Raw genomic sequence first — 14,265 nt, forward strand, 5'->3', positions numbered from 1 at the left:
CAAAATATCTTTTGACTTTACTTGTCCCTGCCCCTTGTCACAGCTTTTCCCCTTGTATAAGCCACCCCGGCTCCCTCACCCGGTCTGCACAGTAGCCTCTTGACGGGCTCTCTGCTTTTACACCCGCCCACAGGAACCTATTCTCCAGACGGTAGCCAGACCAGACTTTCTGGAAATAAGTCGGCTCCTGGCACATCCCTGCTTTAAATTCACTAATGGATCCCCCTCCCCGGAACTAAGGGTGAAACCCAAACTCCTTCAAGTAGCCCACAAGGCCCTTGCATTATTCGGTCCCCGAGTTCCTCTCAAGCCACGCCACCCCCTGCTGTGCCACACTAGCTACCTCTCTGCTCCGCAAACAGGCCAAGCTCACTTTTGCTTTGCAGACTTAGCACGTGCTGCTTCCATTCATGGAACGTTCTTCCAGAGGCTTCTTCTCCTTACTACTTACCTTAAGGACACTGCACTGTGTTGTCATCCGTCTGTCATGATTATTTGATTAATATTCCATCTCCACACACACACACACACACACACACACACACACACACACACACACACACACACACCTAGATATGTAGGTATAAATTCTCAGGTGCTATCTCTTTCTTACTTACACATTGTATTCTTCAGAATCTGGCTCAGAGCAGGTGATCAGTATGTACTTATTGGATGAGGGAATAAATGTATTGCAGATCACTGAAGAGGGGCTATTCTGGATGTTCTATCATTGATGTAGCTATCATTGATGGATTGCGCCATCCATGTTCTTAGCATGCATAGAATTACTTTAACAGACTTGAAAGTGTATCTTTATTAATGCTTATTTGAGGGCCAGTTTCTCACCTAGAAAAATGAGGTGAGAGACAATCACATTTGGTGCAAGTCAGATCCTGTGTTCAGAAGTGAATTTGTCCTCATGGCGCAAGTCTTCTGGGAGGGAATCCAGACTGCTGAAAAGGCATACAAGGTGACTTTAATTGGAGAGCTATATAAACATGACTTTTCTCCTGGACAGTTCTGGACCCTAACCAAATAAAAGATAATGTCATATCTAATTAACATGTTCTCAGAAAATAAAAAGGCATATTTTGAACTTTTCTACACACACAGAACATAGCTTCAAAAAGCTTAGGTGCCAAGATACTAAATACAGAATGCATTTTCAAATTAAGTCATTTTCATAATTGAACTTGAGAGGAAACATAAAGCGAGGTTAAATCTTATCAGGGAAAAATCCAAAAAGCTTCCAGATGCTCATGTGTTTAGCCCGTGAGGGTGGGTTAGAATATGCCATTTAGTGATAGGTTAGCGATGGCCTAGTTTTTAGAGCATATTCTCAGGATGCTGCTATACTTTCATTTTCCAAATTTAGGAGCAAAGTTTAGACGGCATTCAAAGGGGATGCAGAGGTGCAGTTTGACGGAGAGGCAGTTTTGCAGACTCTGTCCAGACTGTATCTATCATTTTGTGATAAATTGGACCTAAATGCATCCTTTATGGGGAAGGTGAGAAAAGATGATAAAAGTTTTTAAACGGCCCAAGCCATTTCTGGTAAACTTCACTTGCACCCTCTGGTTATGGTAAAGCTGTCTCTTCATTTAAACTTGAGATTTCCAGGTCCTCTATGTCAGATTTGTTACACTGGGACAGCAATCGAAGGGTCTTAGAAATCCCTGAGGTGACATACAAAATCTGTGTGCATGCATTTGTGGGCGTGTCTGTAAAAGCACATGTGCATTTGCTGCTGGAGAAAGGTCCAGACTCTCTCAGAGGGACAGGGTTGCTGGAAAGGTATTTTTCTCCTGTTCAGGAAGAGGCAGTGATTGGAAGAGGTTACATTTCAAGAGGTTACCGAGTATCCCCAGGAAAGGAAGAAGAAGAAGATAGTGAGGTTTCCCTCGGGTAATCCCGCAGTGCGGCTCACGGGGTCCCGGTGAGGCTTTGTGAAGAGGAACCTTTACACGAAGGAGACTGGAGCTTCCAGGGTCAGAGACTGACTCTAACCGTGAAATGAACTTAGTGTCAATGGACCGACCCCACATCTAGCATTTGCTACTCATCTGAAAAACCAGGCGAGGGTAGTCATTTGAAGAGAGGGATGAAACTCTCATAGTTAATCCAGAGGTCCTTCATCTATTGAATTATTTGCTTTCACTTTTAAAATATCTTCTTCCTGCCCTTCCAAGAGGAGAGCGGACACAGAACACTACCAAAATGTAAAAAATAGAAAGTAACAGTCCCATTAATTCTCCTTACCAAGGTTCATTTCTAAATGAAAACAGCTTTACATTTGGTCTTGATTATAAAAAACATTCTCTGTACATGATAAAAATAAGAAGTAGGCAGTACAGGAAAGTGTAAGAGGGGGGAAACCCAGCCAGAACCCATCTTTTTTTCTGTTTATGCTGAGGTGTGTACACTACACATGCTTGTTTATAATGGAGACCCTTACGAAGACCTTGGTGAAGAGGAAAACAAATTCCCACGCTCATGCAAAAGGGAATGGGGATTGTACTCGTTACAATCGTTACAATCCCCATTAATGTTTACAATCCTTCGTTAATGTTTTCCTGACTCTGAAAATCTTCAGCATGTCTCCAGGGGAAGCAAGAAGACAGGTTTTGACCTTCTTAGGGAATAGAAAGGGGATAGCTGTCCCTGAGAGCCGAATTCACTTTGGGGAGGACCCTGTTGGAAGTTGGCAGAACCAGGTTCTGTCCCAAGTCTTCGGAAGGCAGATCCATCCAAGTCTGAGCGGAGCCCTTGATCCTCACAAGGGAACGATGGTGATGTGGGGTAACGGTGATGGTTGTCCCTGTCCAAACACCGGTGTGTTTTCCTGACCTCTGCACCCAGAGTATGTTGTCCCCTTGAGTCTGAGTGAATTAAGCCCCTCATATAGGTGGTTCCCAAGACCTCTTTGCTAGTTTAGAATATGGTCCTCACGTTTCTCCCACAGGCACATCAAGTATAATTTTAAAGGGTCTATCTTACCTTCATGAAATACATGCCCAATTTTCGACTTTGAATCCTTGCTAAAACCTATCTTCAGATCTGTGATCTGGGACAGTCAAGGGAAAATGAAGTTTTTGTCCTCCTTGGCCTTAGTTCAGTGCTTATTTCAAAGCAAGGACTGGAAGGGGAAGGAGGTGAGGGCCCTGAGAAGTAAATGAGCGGGACCTTGGAAGTTTCCACGGAGATGCGAATGAAAGACAGAGGCCACCTGGGGGAGAGAATAAGGAAGAACAGTGTGATAGGACTGATTGCAAGACTGAGGGCAAGATTTTGACACTATAAAGAACTTTAGGGAACTGGAATGTCTAGGTCAAAGATCTTATAGACTACTCAAAAATCATAAGCTATACAGGATCTGTAAGACAGGCCGGAGATGCCCCTTTACAATGCTCTGAAGCAGTTAAGTGTAGTGACATGGCATCTGTTGTGTGAGAGACAGGACTCCAGGATTTTTCTTTTGAATGGGGGGAACTAAATACCTGGGCTTACCACATCTTTCATTGGAGAAAATAAGAGCTGAAATTATTTTCTTTCCCATGCAGTATTTTTCCTCCCACTAGATTTTGCTGTTCATTCAGTGGCCCTTCCAACAAAGAGCATCTCATAAAATGGGAAGGGTCTTTTGCTGAGCAGATTTTAAGGAGCAGGAACCTACTTATTCTACTGAAATTTAAATGAAATTCTTTGTCTTTGACTCCTATTTGGAGTTTGGACAAGTTGCAAATCTAAGAAGGCTAACCCCCGGAGGTCAACCCATATATAAAGTTGGATCTTGGTTTTCAACCAACAGTAGTATCAGGAGATCAAGAGGTGTAATGCGATGTTTGCAAAATTGATTCACTAAGAATTTTGAAAGCTCTTCAGATAATAGTTTTTTATATACTTGTAAGTACAAGTGCACACATAATGCTAGGCGTGATTTTTTAAAGATCTGATCCATGTTTCTTACAGGCTAGCAGGACTGATGGTAAATCCTTAGCAAGGAGTTGGGTATTTTACTACTGAAAGAGGGAAAATGTGGAGTCCCAAGGAGCATTTTTAGCCCTGATCGTATTTCTTCTGGATATTCTAGCTTTCCATTTAAACCACGCATGGTATTCTGTGTCACATGTTTGGTTTAAAAATGAAGATGTTAAAACAAGTATATTTCGTAATAAATGATCCCAGTGACTTAGCTGAGAACCTGTGATGAAAACTGGATTTGTTTTCTGCTCCAGCCCTGAAAGCAGTCTGGTTTGCCATGATGTCCTTCTGTCTGGCCCACCCCTCTATCTGTCTGCCAGGCCCCTGGGGATTTACCTGCATTCAGCGTGAGCCGAAGGTGGAAGCCAAAACGTTGTTGATAAATTTATGTATGTGTGCGCGGAAGTGCTGAACGAAAACAAGCTGATGGAAAACACCCGCTCAGGGAACCAATAATCATCTCTTCTTGCCCCTCTCACTCGCTTCCTTTCAGCAACCACTGGAAAGGAAAGACAGCCAGAATAGCTCCCAGCACAGCGCTGCCAGCCACCGAAGCCTGCACACAGCCTCCCCCAGCCACGGCACACAGGTGCTACCCGAGTTCCCACCCGCCGAGGCCCCGGCTCCAGATCAGACTGACAGCTCTGGGCAGAAAAAACCAGATCCTTTTAAAATCTGGGCCCAGTCCAGGAGCATGTATGAAAACCGACGTGAGTAGCATCCTGGCTCCTGTCTTCCCTGGACCCCGCCGCAGGGCTCCAACTCTCTCCTTGAGGCTTACTGAGAATAGATTGTCAGTGTGTGAACAGGAGAGAGGTGAATCCAGGTGGGAGGTGACAGCATCTCAGAGCAGTGATAGAATTTGCTGGATATTCACTCAGGCCCCGTTACGTCTTCTGTTTGGGCAGGTGGGGTAGTCATGGATGGTCGTCAGATGAAGGGCCTGGGTAAAATGGATTTATTTTTCCTCTCCGTTAAAAGAAGTGGCCGAAAAAAAAAACAAAAGAAGTGGCCGATAAGCGCTGCTGCCTCATTAATTCTTCCCTACATGGAGACGGTGGCCTCCTCTGAGCTCCTGTCTTGTGAAACAGCTCTGATGTACAATAGAACATAAATAACGATTGGTTTGGATTGCAGGAGTAATGAGAAGAAATTAAATGCTTTCTTAGTGGTCTCGGTTTTTAAGAATACTGGTAATTTTTTTTAAACGTTATCGGTCTTTCTAAACATTCCCCTTAGAAAAAAAGAGTAGCGAGTGGTTTGTGCTTTAATCATTTATACTGTGGTTAAGTATGTTCCTTTAGCTTCACCTTTTTGAAAAATATGAACTAGTGATGTCATACATAGTACCTTTTGGGCTGTTATAAACCGAGTCATCCCTTCACATTTAATGTTTTACTTTTTATTATGAAATGATTTCCAAAAACTATTCACTCTAAACAGTATTCACTTATCTTACTGTTACCAATCAAAGTTCCTAAAATGCTTTCGTCTTAGGGGATACAAATAGGCCATTTTTGTTTGTTTGTTTGTTTTGGCTGTTGCTCTTACTGACCTTTTCTTATGAGTATGATTGGTTGGGATGAAGCATCTACGAAGAACATGCACTTCATTTTCCCTTCTTGTCATAGGATAGGAGAGAATGATTAATGAGGGAGGAGGCCGGGTTTGCTGAAGGGTCAGATTAAAACTGGAAGAGAGAAGAGAAGCGTTCTGCCTTTCCTCTTGGTCCCCAGCCCCTTCAGCACAGGTTTCATTTGGAGCCACGGCTGTGGTTCTCTTAGCAAAGCCCCGTGGAGGGCCGAGGCACGGGGGGCGGGGGGGCGGGGGGTGGACACCGCAGCCACCCATCCACCCCCTTGGACTTGGCTGTGAAGCATTTTACCTGCTGGCTGGAGCCACTGCTCTGTGACCCAAACCAAACAGGGGAGTGAGAGCAGCACCTCTGCCTGAGAAGGAAAGTGGCCCACACTGCTGGGTGCAAGTCAGCACTTAGGAGGCACGAGGCATGACCGGAGTCTTGGTGATGATCAAGTTTTAGAAGTCACCCAGGGCTCCCTCCGTGCTTTTCCTCTTCAGGGAGGAGACATCATTGCCTTCTTCCTACCATAGTGCGTGGAATTAAGTCGGCTGTTTTGACTAAGGCTTCCCTATGCTGGCAAAAGCCCGATAACTTGAGAAAGGATTTATTTAGTCCCTGGACTAGAAAGACCCCTGAGTACACCTCACTCCGGGCCAGAGGAAATGAAGTTCCATTTGGAACATCCCTTGTAAGCAGTAGTTGCTAAGCATGAACCTGGTGTCCGTTCTCCGTATGTCTTCTCACTATTTGGAATGATTTCAGGGAAGAAATGTTTTCCAAAGAGGAATATTTTCACATTCCCTTCACATTTCTCTTTAATCATGCAGGTCCTCCAACCAATGGCCCAACTTCAGTTGATGTGGAGATAACTGCTTTATTGACTATGCCCCTGCTTTTCTCAGTAGAGTACACGTTTATGACTGAGTTTCCCACGTATGAATCTTTTTGCAATAAAATAAATCAGGTTCTGAAGTGCTGGTGCGGGCCTCATGGATTGACAGATGATTCTAATGCACCCAAAGAATAGGAGGCTCTAGCTCAGATGCCATTTTTACCTTGATGGAAGCAGTATTTCTTCAGAATTTGGTATTTAATCCATTTTTTTAAAAAGTTTTCACCAGAAAAAAAATAAGAAAAATATGTAATTCTGCCACAGCCAGCTGCTCTAAGCATTGAATGAGAGGCAGACTGAAATATTTGTAATGGTGCCAGTTTAGGCCTTAACTTTCTGGAACATCTAAGGAATAGGATCTAGCAGCACAAATGAGAATCAGGTTTTTTGGCTGATTAGAGGCTCCATAATTGAGTGATTGTAGCAACCTAACCGATGTTAATATTCACATAGATTTCTTCCTCACCACTAAATCAGGATAATGATGAGACTTTTCCCTCCATGATAATTATTCAGTATCTGTCACAGATTTTCTTTTTTTCACAGTACCTATGAATGAATCTACGTCAGTCTTGTCTTCTAATCAGTATTTGGCTTTATCCCAGATCAGTTTTTGCCATTCCCTTAGGCTGTTTTTTTATCTTGTCTTTTGGAAAAAAATGAAAAAGTAAAGCACGTAGCGTCATTAGATGTGATTCCCTGCCCCTCTCCCCAAGGCATATTAAAATGCGCAAAGTACTCCAGGAAAAAAACCAAGAAAATTAAAGTCAGCAGTAGCATCTTAATTGTACCCTTAATTTATCCCCCTTTTTTTGGGAAAATATATTTTCCTCGTATTTCATTTTATTGTAAAGGACAATGTGAAGATTCTTAACAAAGTCTCTGACCCAGTTCCTTCACATGGTCTGAATACTGTGCAAAATATAGCATTCTTGATATGGCCATCTGTCAAAACAGCAGTGTGCAAGTGAATCAATCTGAATTACAGATGTGTTAATAAATCCCTCTGAAGAGCTTAAGTGTTCAGTTAAGAACATGCATGGGTGGTGGTGGTGGGATGAACTGGGAGATTGGGATTGACATATATACACTAATATGTATAAAATAGATAACTAATAAGAACCTGCTCTATTAAAAAAAATAAAATTCAAAAAACCCCGAGATTTATTAAAAAAAAAAAAAAAAAGAAAGAGCATGCATGGAAGTCCTTTAAAAGCCATGTTGCCTGTTTGTATTTTCTCTAGATAACATGTCAGTTGTGCACATCTTTTAAAAATGGCATCGATGCAATCTTATTTATAAGTGTTCAGGAAGAGCAGCTAGTACCCACTAGTGTTTACTGTGAAACAAAATCTAAAGCTTGCAGTTCAAACTTTGCCCGTTCACAAAAGAGTTGGGAAAGAAAAATGACAAAGCTGTCATTTTAACCAGTGCACACCTGTCCCTCGAGAGAGACATGCTTAATGATCTGGAATTGGTGTACAGCTCCTTTATCATAGTTTAAGGAGCTTGGGTGTACGTCTAGATTTTAAGAGCTATTATGACAGTTCTTATTTGTGTATTTGTTCAGCTCTTGGCCAGATCTGATGATTTGTGTCACTAAACAAAAGACTATTTTGGTTGAACTGCCCTAGAATTCATCTGAACAGGTTTTAGCCCAAGAATTAATCCCACCAGGAACTTGATACTATTTTAAATAAACACAGTAATGTGGCAGTGACAAAAGTATGCTTAAATTTTTTCAAAAGGAAATAAGGGGTTAGACAAATCTCAAGTTCATGACATGATTCAAACAAGGTCATAAGAGAATGGGTACTTCAGGGTATCATGAAATCGGAAGAGTCTAAGATGGTAAAGGTAGTTCTGTGAAATTCTCAGCGGTACAGTTGTAAATTCTAGCTTTTTGACAAGAAAAGTACCATGGAAAAAAAAAAAGAATCGAACCATAGTCTTTTAAAATCCACAGCAGCCTTGACCTTTACTGTGAAAGCTTAACTGCACGTTCCTTATCAATCAAAACTAAATTAAAATGAACTAAGAGAAAGCACATACATTCAGCTTTGCAAAATTGTGACATTACTATTTCAGCTATGTCACCTTCGCCTGCATCGGGATTGAGCAAGGGTGAAAGAGACAAAGAAATCAATTCCACGAATTTTGGAGAATGTCAGAGTAAGGATCTGCTGAAAACTTTCATTTCTCCACTATTACTCATCCTGTTTGATGTTCCCATTGGTCTAGGGGGCTAGAAAGAAACTCAGAAAAAGGAGAGAAGAAAGAGGGATGCCATGAACAGAAGTGTTTGGGGCGTTTTTATTGAGCAAGGCTAGAGCAAAGACAAGATGAAATTAAAAGTGATGGGCACATTTTAACCAAGTCTGCAAATGTGTTGTGTGTCTGTAGTAATAGAGATGCCAGGAGGGTTCTCTGCAAACATGGTGATTCCATTTTTTCTAATTATCAAAGGAAGTCTTTTGACTGCTTTATTGGGTCATTGGTGGAATTACCAAAGGAAATGAGCTGCTCTGATTGTCCCCTGTACCAGGGCTTAGAAGTGAAGAGAGCTGGATGAGATTTTCTTAGTTCTTCTTCATTTAGTCTCAAAAAAAGCAGGGGGGGGGGGCGGTGATAGTAATATCAGAAAGATGGTTCTACCCTGCTGCCTCCTGAAAACTTAATTCTAATAAAATCTGCCTGAAATAAAGAAGAGAACAAAAAATGTTTTGGGGGAATAGTTTAGAAACTTTAGTGCCTTTGGGAACAGGGGACAGCAGAGGACAAAGAAGAGAAAAATCATTCTATAATTCTCTGATATGTTTCAATACTGATTGATCACCAAAGTTATATATTTGGACCATAGCATTTGGTTCGTAGAAGAATATAATTGTCAAGATGCCCAAGTTCAAGGACCAGAAGACGTTCTTTGTAACACATCTGTGTTTGTGTGTGTTTTCCCGAAAGGCTCATCATTGGCATCGTCTACATCCTTGGTGTCTGTCATTGGGCATCTTCATTTTCAGTAGGAAGCTTTTTAAATAAATTTGCCATCTGTGTATTAATTCTCAGAGGAACAAATTTTTTTCCAATGGACTAAACTGTATGATAAGCCTAAGTCTGTTGGCCATAATTGCCCATCCCATGGTGGCTTACTCCTAAATGAGCAATAAAAGGCAGAAAGTTGCTACATTTGGTGACACTGTAGGATGGGCAGGTGTTCCTATGTTAAACGATGCTGCAGAAAAAATTGGTCTGAGCTGGAGGTCTCTGCAGAGGTCTTTCCCTTGTTCGCAGAAGGGCTCAGCAGATTTCAAGCAGACTCTGCCAAGAACCTAGTGCTGGCTGGAAAGCACCCGTGGTCTGTTTTGGTAATAATCCTCCTGCTTGAGTGAACCGAAGACGGAGACTCAACCTGATTTAATTTGTTGTTTCAATGAGGCTATTACAGCAAATACCCTTTAGCCAGCTACTCAAACAGAAAGAAAATATTGTTACCTTAGCATGCTGAAGAAAATACCATTCTCGAATTGTGTCCTGTGATGTAGCCTAACTCCATGTACCATGGCATCTTACAGCTTAGCCTTAGCAATTATAATTAAAAATCATTGGATAAGAAGCTCCCTTGAAAGCATGGCATTAAGATAGCTCAAAAAAAAAAAAAAAAAAAGATAGCTCAAGCACGAATATTCGATTCAGACTCCTCTGACTGGTACTTACCTGTTCATTTAGTTTCTTCTCTCTCGGCATACATTTTAAGTTCATGGGTGAGTCCCGAAAAAGGGACATCTATCGCCAGCTTGAAGTCTAAACAACCACCTTCTTCTTCCCTATTCCATTGTACAGAATCAGAGAAGATGGGAATTAAATTCTCAGTACATACACACTCCTTCAGCCCCAAAGCCAAGGAATTAAAGAAACCAGAAATTCTGCAGAACAGTATTTGAAAATCTCCTTTAGGATTCATGGCCACTAAATTATATATTTTTTTCTTTAAATAAAAGATTTGTCATTTTACAGACTGTAAAACATACTACTTAAACACTAAAATATTAAGTAAGAATTAAATAGAAGTAACCCTTTTTTTTTATTACTTTAGTTAAGTAACAGAGTGGTATATAGGACAATCTCATGTACAGTAAGCACGTTCTTAAGGAAAATACTTTTCTTTAAAAAAAAAATGAGATTTTCATTTGAAAGCCCTGGACTATTACTGAATTTTAAAAGTAAAATATCAAGCTGTTAGATAATAAATGAATACTTATAGTGGTGAAATATTATAGGCAAATACTGGAATAAAGCACTTATTTTAGTGATGAAATATGGTTCATTGATATAGGACAATTTTGTTCTCACCAGTGATCTTAAGGATATAGAAGACTGACTACTTTTTCATAATAGTGGTGAAATCATAGTAAATTTTGTAAATTTGGAAATATTAGGATGTTTGAGAGTAACTCTTTTGGCAAAAATGATCTAACAGATCATATTATTGGCATTGCTAGTCTTGATTATTTTAAGGGAAAAAAGAAGTGATTTTCTTTTTTTTAATTGAGAACACTTTTTACCTCAAGCTGTTTTCTTTCATCTTCTAGTTGGTAACATCAGGTCTTCTAAATCCTCGGAGCCAACCTCTACTTCAGAGGTCACTCTGACAGCGTGAGCTCCTTCCTCAGACATGGGCACCCACTTTGTGGTGCAGAGCCTGATGATTTTAATTTATTTAATTCCCCTTGCAACAATACCCAGGAGAGTGGTGAGTGCTGACTGCAGCCTTCATCAGGGATAATGGCTTGATTAGGAATTATCAAACAGTGATTAGTCCTTTGAAAAAAATCTGAAGGCTCAATGACGATTCCTACCACTTACTTTCGCCCAGTGTCCTCTGTTATTACATCCGTCCAGATTATTTTGTTTGCTTGTGTGTGTTGGAACGCTGTCATCTGCTCAAACACCATCAGCATCGGTCCTGTTAACTGTGTTTGCCTTAGGGCTCTGATTCGTTTTATCAGAGAAATAATCTCTCTCTTCCTCATCCCTCTCTGCAGTTCCAGATTATCAAGAACAGGACATCTTCCTCTGGAGAAAAGAGACTGGATTTGGATTTAGGATTCTGGGTGGCAATGAACCAGGGGAACCTGTGAGTCTTTTGTCTCCCTGCCCCTTGCCCCCCATCCCACCCTAGCCTGCACCGCCCCGTGCAGTTTTCTAAGACTTCAAAGCAAATTGGCAGCAGTGACAAATCACCAAGATTTGAGTCCTGCCAGGTGCAACCCTGTTTCGTCTTTTTAAAAAAATTTTATTGGAGTATAGTTGATTTACAATGTATTAATTTCTGCTGTACAGCAAAGTGATTCAGTTATATATATATATAATAATATATATATATTCCCTGACTGTTTCATCTTAAGCACTGGGGGTTATTCTTTGGATTTTGTGAGCTCTTTCTGTCTTGAGGAAGAAGGGACTAGATCTTTTCTAAAAAGCGTGTGTTCGTGTTTGTGGAAAGCGGCAGTTCCAGCGTCTGGAGCTCCCCATCAGAGAAAAGGGAACCGAAAAGCAAAATAGGAATAGGCATCAACTGAGAATACAGTGGCCTGATCCTTCTGGCCAATACTGTTAAATCTGCCAGCAGGTAGTTGGCTTTGTATATTGTGTAGCCAGGACAGAGAGCACTTGACAAGGCATTATGAAAGATTAGAGAAAGTAGGACCACGCTCTTTACAAAATTAGAGAAAGAACCCTGAACAAGGATCAGGAGACATTTAACCTCTCCAGGCCTCATCTTTAGAATAAATTGAGGAGAACTTCACAGGATTCTTTTGAAAGGGGAAAAGAGAACTAAAGATAAGTATTGTTCATTTCCTCATCACAGTAAAAATAGCTGTTATTTCTTGAGTGCTTACTACATGCCAGGTGCTATGCTAAAGGCTTCTAACATCCATTCTTCTCATGTATCCATCAAATCTATGAATCTATCCCCATTTTTCAAATCATGAAATAAAGACACAGAAAGGTTAATGAACCTGCCTGGCATCACAGAGTTAGTAAATGGAGGGACTGGAAAGGGTGTGATTCCAGAGTCCATGTTCTTAAGCACTCTTTTGTCAAAGTTCTTTGTAAGTGATAAATGCCATGTAAAGATCGTTGTAGCATCATTATCTAGAGAGAAGGCAAGAAAGGCACAAATATTTTAGCTAAAGTTTAGTGAATGGTTAATATAACAACAGCAAGACACTAAATATAAAGACCTGCTCTGCATGCAGGTGCTATAGACTATGAAAATAGGGACGCCCAACCAGACGTTGCTTGATTCATCCCTTCATTTAACAGCATTTATCGTGCATTCCCTTTTGCTAGGCACATGCTGACCTTTAAAGCAAAGTAGTATTACTATTATAATTAGTAGAGTTTTCTGAACAGAGGCCTGCCTCTTAGGTGGATAGAAAAGGGGAAAAAGTTTTGCCAATGAAGGGAGTAAAATGATTTATTTTTGCAAAGGGGAAAAAACAATGAGTCAGCAAACCACAGATAAATGTCAAGGTACTAAACAAGAAAAAGTTATTTTTTCCATTTAAGAATTATTGTACCACCTAGCACAGCACCTGGTACCCAGTGGGCACTCAATATGGGTTTGTGGCATGGATGCAGACATGAATGAATGAATTGAATTGTTCTCAGAGATTGTGAAGGCCGTCGTTTTACAGGCAAACCTCGTTTTATTGCGCTTTACAGATGTTACATTTTTTTACAAATTAAAGTTTGATGGCAGCCCTACGTTGTCAGATGATGGTTAGCATTTTTTAACAATAAAGTATTTTTTAAATTAAGGTACGTACTTTTTTTAAGACATATTGCTATTGCATACTTAAGACTACAGTATAGTGTAAACATAACTTTTATGTGCACTGGGAAACCAAAAAATTCATGCCACTTGTTTTGTGGTGACATTAGCTTTATTGCGGTGGTCTGAAACCGAACCTGCAATATCCCCGAGGTGTGCCTGTAATAGTAAACCAAAAGGTCAGTGTTTCATCCATCATCCAATTACTCAACAGATTTATATCGGTCACATCGTACCACTGGGTGCTGCTGATACAGACGGCCGCCTGAGGTCTGGGGATGAATTAATCTGTGTGGATGGGACACCAGTCATTGGTAAATCACACCAGCTTGTGGTCCAGCTTATGCAACAAGCCGCCAAGCAAGGCCACGTCAATCTCACAGTACGGCGTAAAGTGGTGTTTGCGGGTATGTTTTTCATTCATCCCTTTAGACAGTGCCTTGTCACTTTATGCACAGAAGAGGCCCCTTTCCTGTGCCTGCCTCCTCAAGCATGTATTTTAGCAAATGTTTATAAATGTGATTAAGCTCAGAATTTCCAGATGGAACCCTGCAAAACTACTGTCACTCAAAAGCACTTTAATGTGCCATCCGTACACGTTCAGCAAAGGCTTTTAGAAGAAGCCTAGTTGAGTAGATATGTTACTTCCCTCCATCCCCTTGCTAAACAGAACTTAGTCATTCTCTTCACTTGATGAGAATTCTCAACAAAAGAGGTTAGGAGAATTGTAGCGTCAAATTAAGAGAGCAAAAATTAGGTTTGCGCTGCCAAATAAGCTCATAAAAAAGCTGCTCTGCTGTTGACAGTCATATGTATTAAACTATTTTAATTTTTACATTTTTCTCTATAAGCAAGTTGTAGAGTTGGCCAGTTCTAGGTCATGTTTGAGTCCTTCCTCCTGCAACTCAAATTCATATACATCCTTCCAGGCCCAACTCAAAGATAACCTTACCTGTAAAACCCTCAGAAATT

General features: G+C 40.8%; 1 protein-coding gene across 21 annotated transcripts in view; it reads left to right on the forward strand.

Moving 5' to 3' along the window:
• MAGI1 (membrane associated guanylate kinase, WW and PDZ domain containing 1) overlaps positions 1-14,265 on the forward strand; it is a 622,042-nt gene that overhangs the window by 581,259 nt on the left and 26,518 nt on the right. For 12 of the 21 annotated variants that reach the window (XM_028169082.2, XM_028169083.2, XM_007192408.3 and 9 more), the window contains 4 exons: positions 4,475-4,691; positions 8,544-8,627; positions 11,498-11,589; positions 13,508-13,700. In XM_028169082.2, coding sequence (XP_028024883.2) covers positions 4,475-4,691; positions 8,544-8,627; positions 11,498-11,589; positions 13,508-13,700 — 586 coding nt within the window. The remainder of the gene's footprint in view (positions 1-4,474; positions 4,692-8,543; positions 8,628-11,497; positions 11,590-13,507; positions 13,701-14,265) is intronic. The other 9 variants (XM_007192411.3, XM_028169086.2, XM_007192412.3 and 6 more) reach the window with 1 other exon arrangement.

The sequence above is a fragment of the Balaenoptera acutorostrata genome, chromosome 10 (genome assembly GCF_949987535.1).
Source record: "Balaenoptera acutorostrata chromosome 10, mBalAcu1.1, whole genome shotgun sequence".
Lineage (NCBI taxonomy): Eukaryota > Metazoa > Chordata > Mammalia > Artiodactyla > Balaenopteridae > Balaenoptera > Balaenoptera acutorostrata.